The sequence below is a fragment of the Pelmatolapia mariae genome, linkage group LG16_19 (assembly GCF_036321145.2).
Source record: "Pelmatolapia mariae isolate MD_Pm_ZW linkage group LG16_19, Pm_UMD_F_2, whole genome shotgun sequence".
NCBI classification, from domain to species: Eukaryota; Metazoa; Chordata; class Actinopteri; order Cichliformes; family Cichlidae; genus Pelmatolapia; species Pelmatolapia mariae.
Genome location: NC_086241.1, coordinates 2532714 through 2549067, shown reverse-complemented (window position 1 = coordinate 2549067; position 16354 = coordinate 2532714). Strand labels below are relative to the sequence as shown.

Sequence of the window (16354 nt, the reverse complement as noted above, 5' to 3'; positions counted from 1 at the left end):
TTACCTTTGTGTTCCCAAAAATACATCTTCATAACTCGCCGACATGTTGGATGTTTCTTCCGCGTGTAAAGGGAAGCTCTACGTAAATATGTCATTGTGAAGGCCGTCCACTCACTACGCAGCTGCAGGATTAGATACATTCCACTTTGCAGGAACGCTGTCAGAGCATTAGGGATTTCACTTTTGTCCCTTTGTTAGAAGAAAGGAGCAGGAAACTAACAGTAACAGGACGCTTATTAGAAAAATGAATAACCGATTACTTGGATTGTAAAACACATTTATTACAATGAAAAAGTAATCTGAGTACTCTAACACAGCGGTCCCCAACCTTTTTTGGGGACAATATTTTCACGGACCGGCTTTTAAGGTGTCGCAGAAAAATACAACAAAATAAAATGCAAATGTTAAACAAATATGTAAGACTGCTTTCTTCCATTTGTGCAACATCTCTAAAATTAGAAATATCCTGTCTCAGAGTGACGCTGAAAAAGAGAGAGCAGATTTCTCCTGTATTGGCTTCCCTTCATTGGCTTCCTGTTAAATCCAGAATTCAAAATCCTGCTCCTCACATACAAGATCTTAAATAATCAGGCCCCATCTTATCTTAATGACCTTGTAGTACCATATCACCCTATTAGAGCACTTCGCTCTCGCTCTGCAGGCTTACTTATTGTTCCTAGAGTATTTAAAAGTAGAATGGGAGGCAGAGCCTTCAGTTTTCAGGCCCCTCTTCTGTGGAACCAGCTTCCAGTTTGGATTCAGGAGACAGACACTATCTCTACTTTTAAGATTAGGCTTAAAACTTTCCTTTTTGCTAAAGCATATAGTTAGGGCTGGACCAGGTGACCCTGAATCCTCCCTTAGTTATGCTGCAATAGACGTAGGCTGCCGTTGGATTCCCATGATGCATTGAGTTTTTCCTTTCCAGTCACCTTTCTTACTCACTATGTGTTAATAGACCTCTCTGCACTGAATCATATCTGTTATTAATCTCTGTCTCTCTTCCACAGCATGTCTTTATCCCGTCTTCCTTCTCTCACAGCAGATGGCCCCGCCCCTCCCTGAGCCTGGTTCTGCTGGAGGTTTCTTCCTGTTAAAAGGGAGTTTTTCCTTCCCACTGTCGCCAAGGTGCTTGCTCATAGGGGGTCATATGAATGTTGGGTTTTTCTCTGTATCTATTATTGTACGATCTACTGTACAATATAAAGCACCTTGAGGCGACTTTGTTGTGACTTGGCGCTGTATAAATAAAACTGAATTGAATAAAACCAGTACCGGTACCAAAAACACATGGGAAAAGACCCAGGGAAACAGAGTTAACGATAAAAACCATAAAAAAATAATGATAAAAACAATGAAAACCATAACTTTCACACCCGGTCCGGTACCAAACGACCAGTACCGGTCCGTGGCCCGGGGGTTGGGGACATTGCTTTGTAAAGTCTCACACATCGCTGTTCACTGCAGACCAGGTTACTGCAGTCAGTCTGTGGTCCTGTTTGTGTATTCAGTACTGCACTTTCCTGAATGTGGGTTTGATTCATGTCCAGTTTTTCCAGCTTAAATAATAAAAAACATCATTATTAGTGCTTAAAGAGAGAGGCGGCAGTACTCCTGCCATTCTTCACTGAAGCAGGAGTACTGATACTTCTGTTGAGATATTCAGCTGTTGTACTCACCCATCTGGTAAAAGCTGAAGTACTCCTTCAACTTCTTTACTCAAGTAAAAGTGTAAAAGTACACGCTGTGAAATGTACTTAAAGTATAAAGTAGCTCTTTGGACATTTCTAACAGCTATTTTTGTGCAAAACTAACTGACTCATATCTTTCACATCAGTCACTCGTAACTAGCTCTGATAATCGACACACATCAACACGACTTGGCCAAAAAGCTCGGCCATGTCATTGCCCAGACTGTCATGTAAGTATAAAACAAAGTTTTTGTTAATTCACATAAAACTTTATGTTGTTTTATGTTTTAAACTCTGAAGAGAAAATAGAAATTCCTCTGCTGGACAGTTAAAAACTTTGTCATTTAATTATTTAACTATCACTTAGTGTGAAACGTTGCTGTGGAAGTCTTGAACATCAAAAGCTGCAACATTTATGAAAACACTGTTACATTTCCAACATTTATCTTTTCCTTCACGCTCTCCAAACCAGTCCAGTGGGCCAGGTTGGCGTCTTTGACGGGGCGATTCTGGCCCCCGGACCTTATGTTTGACACCCCTGCCCTGAAGGGAGAAGCAGAATGAAGAAACGAAAGGAGCAGCGAACAGATATTTCTGTTGAAAAGAGAGTAAAAGTAAAAAAAACTGTCAGAAAAATAAATATGAGGTGAAGCTCACAGACCTGAGAGGGTCAATACTTCCTGCCTCTGGCTAACAGGCGAGTGTGTTTGGAGCTGCGCTGGATTAGGAAGCACTGCTGAGTCAGACTCTGCTTCCACCCATACATCATACACTTCTGATATACTGAGTACACCAGCTCCTCCTGCATTTTACAGATTTTACATATTTAAGCTGAATCAGACGATCAGTTCTGTTAGAAACTGAAACTTTGGTCTTGTACTAATTTCCAGCTGCTCAGCTTCTGTCCAATGACCTGCTCAGCCGGATCATCGTCACCAGGACACCGTTGATTTTGTTGCTTGGAGGTGGGAAACAACAAAGAACAAATTACTGTACCTGTGCAGAATTTTCAGGTGTTAATCTTTCTGACAGTTTTTTCCTTCTTTACACAAATATCTGAGCTTTCTACTCCTCACGTCCTCAGAACAGGCTTGTTACATTTTATTTGACATCGTGGCACATCTTCAAACATCAGACTGATACGAGTCAAAATGTAGGGAACGATCCCACGGAAAAGACCGTCCTGTGGGTGTATCCGTCACCGCGGTGTAACGTTGACTCACTTTTGCTTAACTTCAGCGACACGTTTGATCCGCGCGCTGAGAAGAGTCCAGAGGTGCACTGCAATTAATCTCTTAAACTAATCCGAGTTCTAACATGCATTAAAACAAAACACCAGCACCTGCACAGACACTGCAATCAGAATATTGGACACACACACACACACACACACACACACACACACACACACACACACACACACACACACACTCTGCAGATCCATACTGAACCTTGGCAGTGACTCAAGAGAATTTAATTACTTCCCTTCGCTCTCTCCCCATTGGCCAACAGGTCTGGGATATTCTAATTACGCCCTGCCTGATAAAACGCTTCCTTGGCCTCTGTGTCTCATTACTGCTAACTTCTCTGAGCCACAGTCCAGCACCTATAGTGTCTGACAAATAAGAAACCACCTTACGCTACACACGGCCACTAAATACTTATTAAGCCGAGGGAAGTGACCTAGCAGCGCGCCGGCAACACGCCAGAAAAACTAGGAAAACTTTGCACAGTAATCAGCGCTCCTTATCTCCTTTTTCTAATTGATAATTAGTCTTACATTAATTTGTGGCCATCTATCTCTTATCACAAAAGTACAATTTATCAGCTGCTTAAACGATGGACTAAATTGGGTTGGCAATGTTAATGATTCACCTTGCAGGGTACGGGGGACACGAGGGAAATAATTTCTCCTGACTCATATTTAATTAACCTCAGCAGATGTGCTCGGCATGCATTGTGTCTTAAAGAGAAGTAAAGTAGGACATCGTTGACCAGATGTGTTTAAAAATGAATACTTTAATGCAAAAAGTTATATACAAAATATAAAAAAGTTGGAAAACAATGACAGAATTGTTACATTATAAAATGAGATTTGACTTTTTTTTATATATTCGAGCATTGTGATAAAGCATGTTATACTTCTAGGTAACAGAGGTTATTAGTTGGTTCCTTCATACACCGATCTCTTTAAAAGGAGAACCAGGAGTAGCAGAAACCCTTCGTACAGAAGATTCTAGCGAGTACCTTCAACTTGTGCAACTTGCTAAAGACCAAAGAGCCCTGCAGGATGCTCGATGCGTTAGCCACGCTGCGCAGAGTCGCCAGTTTAAAACTGTTCGTGCAGTTTAAACAACACGAGGAGGAAAAAAGCGATCGAAGCTCTGCAGCGTACCCGTGGCAACGAAAGCCAAACATCCCGTGGCTCTGGTCCGATTCAACATCATCAACTAGCATTAAAAAAAGAAACATGTAAAAATAAATGCTTGTGAAGAGTTACATACGTGAAAACTGTGTAATGAGATAGATACGCCTTCATGCAACGTGTCACATTTTTCAAATACTGTTTAAAAGCTTCTCCAGGCGCTGACCCAGCATTCAGGTACACACAGCGGAGGAGACTCCTGACATGTTTGGCATGAAAATCCTTCACGTGTTCTCAGAAGGATCATTTTCTCAGGTGCTGCTCACTCTGTAACATCATCATCATCATCAGCGACGGAGAAAGTGATCTGAGGGGACGCGAGTTATTTCAGTGTTTCTGCTCTAAACTTGGCAGGTGATTTGTTCATCAGGCTCCGAAAATGTGCTTTATTACTTGATTTGGAAGTCTGATTTTCACACTGGTGAAACGTGACAACACAAAAGGAGAAATAATTATGAAAACTTCACAAAGTCACTACATTCACTCCTCCTACAGCACAACTAATGCTGCACAAATTGCACTGCATTTACCTCTCTGACCATTTCTTCAACTGTTTCCTTTTCATATTTATTCTGAAATATTACACATTCCTAACATTTCTCTCTTCATTTCCCTCTTTTTCTTTTCTACCTGTTCCTCACATCTTTCCCTACCTTTCCTTAACCTCCCTTTATCCAACTCTTGATACACAAAAACCTTCCTGATAAAATCTACACGTTACATTCTTTTGCATTAATCTCAACATTCACGTTAGCGGGCCTTCAGCCTCGGCCACACTGAGAGAACCGCAGTCCACCCGATACCGAGATGTCATTTTAAACATTTAATCTCCATTGAAAGTAATACTGCTGAGCTTTGTGGTGTGAAACACAGATGTTATGCAAGGCTTTAACTCTTAGTCACACTTAACTGATGGTTTTGCTAAGTGGCAAAATGGATCTGCATTATGGTGCGGCGCTGACAGCACTCTGAAGCTCACTTCATGTTCGAGCGGTGATGCCTACACCGTCGGGTCACTGAAACGTCCTTCAAATCCAAAGCAGAGCGCACGGTGCAGAGTAACAGTGAAAGCGACCTCTATCCCCGCTCTGCAAAAAGCTGCCCAAAAAAGAAAATCCTCTCGGTCTGGTTTACTCGACGGTGTGGAAAAGCAGGGCTTAAACAGCTCCAACACATCAGAGACGCAGAGGCAGAATTAAAACAGCTCCACCTGTGGAACACCTGGTTACCTTGATTACCCCAACTGTGTTATTGTCGTCCTGCCTTTTCCGGAGCTTCTTGCAGGAAGTCGGAAAATCAAATCACTCCACACAGGTGGACGTGTCTGTAAAACGCAAGCTGCTCATACATTCATGTGGAGGTCTTTTTAAATAAAGCGACCGTCCATAGATAATTTCCAGTTCTGCTAAAATGAGATATTTCGTACTTCTTAAGTTGCTTCGAAACGCAGCAACAGGGTCAAACAAACATGGAGCAAACCACGAAGCAGACGTGGGCTCCGCCTCGTCCTGCACCGAACAGCGAGGACAGATCATTCATATAGTGCTGTTCAGTGTGATTTACACGTATCAATAACTCTTTTTGATAACACAGGATATGATCAGATTACTCATAAGGATGAAATCTGTGCTGGTATTAGTGGCATGATCCCTGATTGGTCACTTTAGACATCGGCCGGCCTCTAAACGAGTTTTTTTGTTTATCTGGAGGAATAAACCGTTCCACAGTGCTGATTGGAGCGCTCTAATGACTTTGTGTTCCAGGAGCCATTACTAAGAGAGGAAAGAAGGAAAAGCAGAGGCGCTGCAGTCCCATCTTTGCCCACATAAACGGTCGGAGCTCGTGAATAAATACGCTTTCATTACACAAACATAATAAAGTGTTATTCATATCTGCGTGAACCTCCATCTACAGTCAGTGTTAGCGCGTTACTTTAGGTTGCATTTGTGGATATTTTTCTTTATCCTGCTGGAGCAGCGGCTGTGAATGTGAGCTTAATTTAAATGGATCCAATTACCTCTGCAGCCCTGACAGATTCTTACGAGAGACAACTTAATCAGAGTACAGTGAAAAGTAAAAACCTGCTAATTTTAAACTCTCCGAAGATTCAAAGCAATTTAAATGACTTCAAACAACAAGACATTACGCATCCTCCACTCTGTAATTAACCTCCTTCACCTTACCGTACACTCCTACCAGCACACACACGGTTTGATAATGACGGGGATTCGGATCATCGCATTATGAGGTTTTAACTCTGCTTCAGTGGAGAGCTGAACGCAGGGAAGCTCAGAATACGAAGACGTCGACTTTGTGCTTATTGTCATGTCAGGACTCGATGTGTCTGCACAGCTGCAGTCACGCCGTCTTCTGCTTTGGGTTTGTTTGCTGTTGCTGTCCTCCTCCCTCCCGAGTAAAGCCACGCTGGTCTGTACCGAGCTCCCACTGGTGCCTGTATCCAATCAAACATACTCTTAAAGTTACAGAGGGCTGTGCCGGATTACTCGAGTACAGCGGCAGAATTTTATTCATTATTTAGGCAGGAAGAAGCATTTTAGAGCTCAGCATTTACCTGGAATGGGCTTCATCCACAAGTCGGCCCTACCTGTAACCCCCACCCCCAGTTCCACGTGTCATCGTGTCGTACCGCAGTCCCCGAAGAGGCGGGGTGGGAGATGGGGGCACGTCCTGCCGCAGGGGCCCTCTCTGCTGAGAGCTAGAGAACAACCTTGGATCAAAGAACAGCAAAATACTCCGACATGGACAAGAAGGAAGAGTCAGACGAGAGGGAAGACATACTTAAAAAGAGAGACGAAGATGAGCGGCAGTAATATGAAACATGATCAAATCTGCAATATGATCGGCGCTGAACCCCAAAACTGCAGTTCCTGCGAACGGCCACTTGAGGCTGTGCATGGACGTCACACTAATAAAGGTTTGGGCCTCTCTGGCTAATTTCCCTGACAGGTGTGCAGGTGATGTTTTGTTTAAACGTATTAAGGCTTAAGTTTAAGGGCGTAGCTGCTTTGAGTGATAGGTGGATGCCGATGGAGGCAGCTGTAGCCAGTGGCCGTCTACTGGTGGCTGTTGGTGTCTTTAATGTGGTTATCTGTCAAATAATTTGGCTTTCTTTGTGACTATTTGGACTAACAGGCAGCCTGAGAAGTCTGAGCTCTAGTTTTAGTTTAGCAGGCAACAGCTCATAATCTAGAGCTCCGCCCCCTCGTCCAGGTACGCTGCACTGGAGTCACAAAACCAGCACAACAGCATCACAATGGTACGTACAGTACACATGCAGACCCTGGTATGAGGGTACTTTCCTGCATGTAATTACCTAGGGTGGGGGTAGTAGCCAGGGTCAATGCCTCGAGGGTCTCCTTGCCGCGGGTATGGCTGACCAGGTGGGTAGTTGGGGTAAGATGGGGCAGACTGGGAGGTGGGGTAGGATGGTGCCTGGGGGTATCCCTGCTGGGCGTGTGGAGGCCCGGGGTAGGGACCTGACCATGGCTGCATCGGGTAGTCAGCTGCATCTAACGGACCTCGTCTGGAAAAGAGAATTTTATGCATTTAAGAGAAAGAAATTTGAGAGCACAATCAGACTGAAGCAAAGAAACTGCTGGATGTTGCCATTGGTAACGTTGCTTCCTTAACCAGCCAGTCATAAGGCAGACGCAGCCAGTGGCTGGATGGTTCAAAAACTTGTTCTGGGAAAAACTCCACGACCAAACTTGTTTATAGTACGACGCGTCCTTTTTTCCAACTGCTGAGAAGTCGCTCAATGAACAAGAGCCGGCCAAACACAGGAGGAGGAGTTGGCTCAGAGTTCACTGCTGTGTGACTCTGATGGCCGTGGCAGAAGAAGAGCCGTGATCATTCGTTGCTGTTTTCATGTAAAATCAACACACATACACGAACAAACAGAACAGACAGTGTTATGAAAGATAATCAGAGGAATAAACACGAGACCCGAGCACAGACGCAGCTTTAACCTCCCGCTCTGCCCCAGCACCTTCACAATAAAACAAATAATCAACCAACCGCTGGCACCGGCACAGCGCCGTCAGAGTGATGCTCCCTTCACGTACCTTAGCAAAGAGCCTACCAACAGCTACCGCACTGAATCTGAAATATTCAGGAAAACCTGCTGAAAACAATTTGTTGAGGGCGACAGAGAAGAGAGAGGGCGAAGCACGCGCTCAGCTCGCGGCTCATCCCGGCCAAACATCACATAGCAACAGAATATAAGTGACACGTGACAGTTTTAAGTAGGCTAGGGCTCAGTTAACGCAAGCGAAGACACACTCACAGCTGTGGTAATCCAGCCGCGTCCCGTGAATAGATATCGATGTCCTGTGCCGGGGAAAGCGAGTACACAAACACATGTTGTCCACATAGCAAACATTACGAGGTGTTAGATTTTATCTCTCCGTCTTTCTGTCTCTTTCATTTGTCTGCACGCATCTCTCCATCTACTGCAGGACATCCATCCTGTATTCATGTTTATCATATAAATATATATCTCACTGAGTCAGATGGACTCTGGAGCTTCTGACCAATCACATAATTCACCTGCTGACCTTTGTGTAATGTACATAAACACTTGCACAGGTCCTGAGTGCTGGTGGTCTCCATGCTGATGTTTGTGTGTGTGTGTGTGTGTGTCAGGATGGGTGGTCAGCAGTGGGAAGTGTCTAACTAACTGCATGCCCTTCATGTTTGGGATGTCTTCTTCTGCCCCACCCAACTCCATGGTTAGCATGTTTATGTGTGTTTCAGCGTGCACACCCACACACACCCACACACACCTGTCTTCTTCGCCGTACGTCGCTCTGGGTCAGCGTCTCAGCCTGATGGCTCAGATTTCTCTGCTCTTAATGGCCGCAGCCGTTTTGTCTGCTCTTCTTTCTTTCACGTCCGTCTTCCAGCCGTCTGTCCATGTGTCTGTCTGACTCCATGTCTCTCTCTCTCTCTTTTTGGACGTTTTATGAGTACGAGCCCGCCAGGCTGCAGGGCTTCTGTTCACCCCTGAGCCTGTATACCTGTGCCCCGTATCAGTCAGCCCATCTGTCAGTTAGCGTTTGGCCGCCGGACATGATAATGTCACAGAGGCAGAGATAAGAGCGGTGAAGAGGTAATGGGGGGGGGGGCAGGAAAGAGAGAGATAAGGAGGGGGGCAAAGTTAAGAGGAAGGTATGGGAGATGGAAAACAGGGATAAGACGAGAGATGAGGAGGATCAAAACAGGAGCTGGAAAACAAGACATCATCTCTAAGATTAAGATGATGAGGAGTGATCAACATGCTTACATGATCACTTTACTGTAGTCTGTGTATTTCCTTATTTAGGGCTGGGTGGGGGGAGGGGAGATTTTAGGCTGTCAAATTAGAGTACTTAGTGTCACTTTTTATCAGAAGCTATCAGCCTCTATTTGCAACAAACCTGCACACAGAGAGAAAATCAGATAAAGCAGAAAGGACCAGAGGTGATAAGACAAAGATGGAGTAAATGAGCACAGGTGGAGCCGATGCACGGTAAAAAAAAGGAGTATCATGGAGTAATCAAGGTACCGCTGTCTGAACACAGACAGAAAAATCAGCTTCACATTTCAGTCTAGAGAGAAAATCAAACGTTTCCTGATAGATGAGAATAATTTTTTTATGTTACAACCAAAATGACAAAACAAGTGCAGGTCGTCTGGATCAGAGGTCTTCAACCTTTTTTGCACCACGGACGGTTTAATGTCAGACAATGTTTTCACAGACCGGCCTTTAAGGTGCCGCGGATAAATACAACAAAATAAAATGATACGACCGAGACAAAAACTGTGGGATTTTGTAAATATAATAATAAACATGAATTCACTGTGTAATTGTGTAACTTTATTAGCAGCGTCCTGAAATGCACCAACAACATTGAGAGTAACGTCCTCCTCTCTGCCCCTTAATGCTCTCGGGTCACTATGGTAACGCATAAATATTTCTTTCAAAATAAGACGCACAACTACAACACGGGAAAGACCCAGGGAAACCGAGTTAACGATAAAAACCCTGAAAACCAGAAATTTCACACCCGAGCCTCAAGTCTCGCAGCCCGGTACCAAACGACTCACGGACCGGTACCAGGCCGTGGCCCGGGGGTTGGGGACCGCTGGTCTGGATGACACTCGAGTGATAAAGGGTCATGGTGCCCCCGACTGTTCTGTCCACCGACACTTTGATTCCAACTCTGTGGCTTCTCAGTGGTCCCAGTTATGAAGTACGCACTGGTTCGAATGGCTCTGTGCAGCTGAACTGACTGCTTGTGGCCGGCTCACATTTCTATCTCATGCCTCGACTCCAAACCTTTGTTACTCCAGCAGTCGAAGACGGAGCTACTGGAAACCACGAGCGGGGATTTCTGAGGTTTACTTGTATTGGTTTTGTAAATGAAATTTAAAAATGTAGACTACACACACTCTTTGTGCTTTAATATAGGGAAAAAGCATCGTTTGACTAAAAGATTCATTCGTTACCAGTTAATGAATACTTGAAAAATAATAACGTGATCCCTAGTGTGTTATGAGAGTTTCCATATTGGGAACGGGGCAGAAATCCAGTGGTAATCTGTAGAGAATCCACTGTAAATCCGGTGGCAAGTTTGGAATTCTCCCTCCAGGAACCCAGTCAGCACCGCGCGGCAGCTGGGGATTAGGGAGCGATGTGGATGGAACCCATTACTGGCATGCATACACACACCCAGTATGAGAACTAAAACACTTATGTAGACATGCACACAGTGAGAACATTTATCATCAACACACGAAAGAGGACAGGCGCGCTGTTTAAATACAGCCCGTAACTCCTAATCACCCCCCTCCCGAACCCCACGCACTCTGGAGGAGGCAAATTGGCACACAGCTGGAGAAGAGTTAAGACCAAATGAGGGGCTGCTGGTCTGTGTGTGTGTGTGTGAGAAAGACAGAACGAGAGAAACAGATGTAATGAATGAGAACAGCTTCCTGGCTCATGCAACAACTAGTTTAACATAATTGAGAGAGTCATCAAACCAAAACGAGGAATTGAAAACATTCCAGGCAGAACAGCAAAGCCACTGAGCGCTCAGTTTGAAGGGAAACTCAACGATGTAATACCTGTTTAGGGATGACTTCCTTAATGCTGTTATGTGGATAGCGCGCTCACAGTTACACGGGTCACATATTCAAAAGGATAATTGGAAGGATTTCTCTGCGTGTCTGACAGTAATTGAGAGTAATGTGATCCTTACTAATTCTCCGGTATTTAAGAGATTTCTGATGGATTTCAGGGGAAACAAGGACTTGTTATATGTCATCTGCACCTGCCCCGCTCTCTCATAAACACACACTTTCACTGACTCTTTCTAAAAGGGCTGCTTACAGCTGTTCGGCTGCTGCACACACATGCACAGAGTCATCTATCACGCAGGCCTGCCTCTCAGCAACTTTTAAAAACAGAGACAAGATGCAGCTTTGTGTCACAGCGCATTAAAAAACTCCTGAGAGCCAATGACAGCCACCGCGCAGATAGATGGCCTCAATATAACCAAACACCGGAGCACAAACGGCAGCGGCTCGACGCGAGGAGTCACAGACGGAAGCTGAGATAAAAAATAAATAAAGGCGGGCGGGGAGGCGAAGAGTAATATTTAAAGTAAGCGAAGGAGAAGTGGCGGAAATGAACTAGCAAAGCTTTAATTCAGTTATATCTTTATGAGTCTTTATAGAGCCGAAGCCTCACTTCGTGCCGATATCCACTTGAATGTGATTTGAGGTTTTAAGCCGGCAAAGCGCTTCATATTTTCAAATTGCATTCAACAGTGTCAGATTCTTTGTCAATGAGAGTCATGCTATTTTGACAGTGTGGTAATAAAACAGATTAATAGCTCAAATTGTTCTGCGACTGCTGTCGTAATGTCATTTCGTGAGTCGCGGCGAAAACAGAGCTGCCGTGGTTTAATGTTGCCGGAGTTAAACTAACTTTAACTTTGTTTCATCTTCCTAATGCGATACTTCATTATGAAGCTTTAATCACAGACGCTGCCGTCCAAACAATGAGGCAATAAAAGCTTAAGTGGAAAATAATGAAGGGCGGAGAAATATCTTATTATCTAAGGAAGGCAAGAGAAAGACAGTAAAGCCTGTTTATCGGAGGACCGTTGGAGGAAGATACATGATTTCGAGTTGTTTTATTTTTGCCAAATAACATTTAATATTGTTTTAAACTGTTTTAATATGTTTAGATATTGTGAATTAAACTGGCGTATTACCTGCCAGTGGGAAGGGAACGTGGCCCAAAGATGTTATGCAGCTGCTTCTTCTTTGTAAGGCAAAAAGTGCCCAAAGCTGCATTTCCTCAGCTACATATTTACATTATAAGGTTAATGTAGCTGCAGAGCGACTGTGCTGGCATGAAAGCTCCCCAGTTTGAGACTGGGAGGAGTCAGTGAGGCTGGTGTAGTCCCAAGCCTGGATTTACATATTTATCCTTTTTTTTTTTTAACAGTTAAGGACAAATAAATAAAAGTTAGTTACACCTGTCGTAATAAAGGCTGAAGCTCTGACTGCCTGATAATCCTGAAACCTTTTAGGTTTATGTTTCCTTTATAAGGCAGTGCCCCTCCCCTTACTCTGATCCACAGGGAGTAAAGGTCACCGCACACTTAGCTCAACAAGTGCTTTTACGTATTTGTGGCATAAATACGTAAGCACACAAGTGCTTCAAAAGCCGATTATTTCACCTGTGGTGGGGTCCTGAGATGTAATCATGAGTTTCTGTCATGCATTGTTAGTTATTCCAGGAACAGAGGCACTGAGATGCTGATACGGTACGGTACTGTGAAAAACTTTAAACTATATTTAGGCAAAAGAAGGAAGTGTTCAGAGCGACTGGCAGACATCTTTGTTTGACTAACTAAGACCACGCGAAGCTGCTGTGTGAGCACACCGCACTGCTGCAGGTAAGTCGCTGAGAGCCTGAAGCAGCAGACGGAGACTCTGTTTGACTGAGGAGGATGTGCCGGTAACACAGTAGGATGTTTCCCTGCTGTTGGTTCAGCTGTGCCGGTGAATGTCTCTGAGCTGGTCTGAGGGTGACTCCTAAACCTCTCTTGACCTCTGACCTCTTGAAGTCACATGACACTCCATCAGTTCCCACCAAACACTTAGAAGATGGGGTCAAAGGCTAAGCAAGGGTACTGTGAACCAGGATTAGGGGGCATACCGTGTTCATAGACATAACACTGGAACGTGTGACACCATTTGCTAAAGCTAACAACCAGCTGGTTCACGTCTGGGTGACACAGAGCAATAAAGCTTTCAGGCGATTTCATTTTTTTTAACACATTTCACTGATAAGTATTAAAAGCTGCTTTTAATATCATTCTAATCACAAAACCCACAAAATCTTTAGTAACTTTTAATCTACAGATTGTAGAGTTTCTACACTTTTCTATTCTCTCATTTGTTTTGATTTCATTTTCATTTTGCTTTCAGTTTTTATTTTTTGAAAATGTTCGATTTAGTTTAGTTTTATTAAACTAGTTAGTTTTAATAAAACTGATGTTAGTTTTATTTCTTTTAGAAAATGTTGAAAACTTTTTGGAAGCAGTGACTCAGTCTCGTCCTCATCAGGAAAGTTGCAGTAACATTGTAACCAAACTAACAGATGCTAAAACGACTAGTTTCCTCTATAGTTTTATTTTATTTTAATTCAAATTATTTTAGTTAGACTTCGTGATTGTCAAAAGTTGAGCTTTTATTTTTATTTAAGTTAACTAAAATAAATAAATGAATGTAGTTAACCAAAAAGATCTAGCCTCATTTTCTGGTTTAGTTTAAGTTAACTACAATAATCTTGGTCAGTGACATCATGTTTTATAAACGGTGGGTTACCCAGAAGTGACAAAACACTTTATACAGCCACAAATGACTTTGAAGTGTTTCCAGCTTCTTTGTTCTAAAAAAAAAAGTCTTAAAAATCATCACATACACATTTTATAATACATGTTTGACATAAAACCAGCAGGTCAAAAAGTTATCTTACTTCATTTTTGCTTCCTAGATGTGATGTAGTGTAAATACAAACCAACTCTATGACAGCTTTAAGCAGAGCAGCTGTCCTCTCAGGTGTTATAATTAAAGGTAAGCTGAGTTAAAAGTCTGCATGAAGCTGCACATCCACCTGGTTGATGTTATTTTCTCACTACACTATTTCTAAAATAAATTAAGCACTGCTCTGACGGTGAGCACGAGAAGAAGAAAACTTAAATATCATCCAGCTTAAAGTTGGTTGACATGATGAGCCCCACCCTGTGGCTCCCTACAGATCAGCATTAATATAAGATATCGACACAGACGATATGAAGGCAGCAGCAGTGTTAAACTGTTTACGCCCATCAGAGGAGACTCTTCTGCGGTAAGACGAAGCTCGACTTGGTGCCATGTTTTCATCATTTATTCCGAGTCTTATTACAAAAACAACCGTCAGCATTTGTATTCAAATGTTGCATCGTTTCAGTGCATAAAGAGGAAAATGATGCGAACACCCGAGGTAATCGTACTCCACTTTGAACGAGTCGCCGTGGTTTAGTGACCCAAGTCGTCAGGAGGGCAGCTGAATGCAAATACCGAACAAATTTAAGTCAAGAGGTTGAATAAAGAGCTGAAAATGTGCAAAATAAATAAATAAAAAGAAGACATTTTTTCACCGGGGACCGTTTTATCAACTAAAATGAAAAGGATTTATTTTGTTTCAGGACCTGCCTACTAATTCCACATATCCTGTGAGGACCTCGCATTCGAGCGAAATTTGTGTTAAGAGTACCAGCTGACAGTTTACAGGCAGAGAGGAGACCGCCGAGGAATCACATGTTCATCTGTATGCAGAGGAAGAAGCAAAGAGCAAAGGACAGAGGGAAGGTAGATGAATGTAGAGAGGATAAGAAACCACGTAAACACAAGACAAAGAGACGCGGCCACAGAGGGCCACGCCAGACAGGAGAGGGAGGGAGAAAACAGGAGGCAAGGGGGAGGGAGAGACATTAACCGTTAAATAATGAGGTATGAAGGACAGGCAGGTTTTCCAAGTTTTAGTCGAGCAGCAGACAAAAGAAATTAAAAAAGAACAAGAAAAGACCTCACATCTGAAAACTGTAGAAAACAAGTTGCTGGCTTCAAGTACGAGAGGCTGAGGCTTTCAGATGGATGAAGCTGAGACAAAAAACATGAAAGGACGGAAGAACGGGGCAGAAAATGAGAAGGGGGGGAAAAAGGGAAGAAGAAATGTAAGAGAGGAGAGCAGAGGGGGAGGGAGTGATTAGGAATAAGAGAAAAAAGAAAGAATTAAGGCGGAGAAACAAGTGCTGCCCTCCAGAGAGCCAGCATGCTGAAGGTCAGCATCTGCAGAGAATAATGGGACCCACTCTGGGACACACACACACACACACACACACACACACACACACACACACACACACACACACACACACACACACACACACACACACACACACACTCTTACTTCTTCATGTTTCAATGAAACTAAGCACCTTTCGGGGGCTCCGATCTGTCTTTGTCAATAAATTTCTGTCAAGTGTGATTAATCCTCCAGTAAATCATGCATGAATTACATGCCAGTGTAGGAAACTAACATGATTACGTTCCCCCGTGTATGTGTGTATGCACACAGATTTAGGAAATATGCCTCGTGTGACTGCGAATGTGAGATAGTGCATAAAGAAATGTACTCATTAGCTGAACTGATAAAAGGGGGGGCGATAAAAAAGGCAGATGAAATGAGAAGAAATGGCCAGAGCAGGTTAAAAAGAGGGCTAGCAGGGAGCAAGTGAAAGAGTGCCGTAATACACTGAAGCACTTAAAGTAAAAAAAGGATGAAGAAAAAAGAGACGGAGATCAAATTAGAGCACAAAAAGTTTTTAAAAAGATGTCTTTGCAAAGAAAAAGAAACAGTAGCGAAAGAAACAGAAATGAGACGAGAAAAGGACAGAGGAGAAAGCCATTAGATGAAAATGAGAGGAACTGAGGGATGAGGGCCTTCCAGATGGTAGGAGACTGTTGCCTCGGAAACACAGAGAGGGCAGAACAATGGGGATTTGGAGTGGTGTTTCGCATCCCATCATAATACGGCCGTGCCATTTGGAAACGGAGCGACAAAACTGCAGCCAAAAATGACAGAGGCTGAGAATTTAACGCAGGCGGCTCCTCG

General features: G+C 43.4%; 1 protein-coding gene across 4 annotated transcripts in view; it reads right to left on the bottom strand.

The window, feature by feature from the left end:
* Positions 1-3690: 3690 nt before the first annotated feature.
* Positions 3691-16354, bottom strand: part of pard3bb (par-3 family cell polarity regulator beta b) — a 222297-nt gene continuing 209633 nt past the window's right edge. For all 4 annotated transcript variants that reach the window (XM_063497300.1, XM_063497302.1, XM_063497301.1 and 1 more), the window contains 3 exons: positions 7451-7660; positions 6689-6832; positions 3691-6568 (listed from right to left, as the gene is read on the bottom strand). In XM_063497300.1, coding sequence (XP_063353370.1) covers positions 6718-6832; positions 7451-7660 — 325 coding nt within the window. In that variant the 3' untranslated portion in view covers positions 3691-6568; positions 6689-6717. The remainder of the gene's footprint in view (positions 6569-6688; positions 6833-7450; positions 7661-16354) is intronic.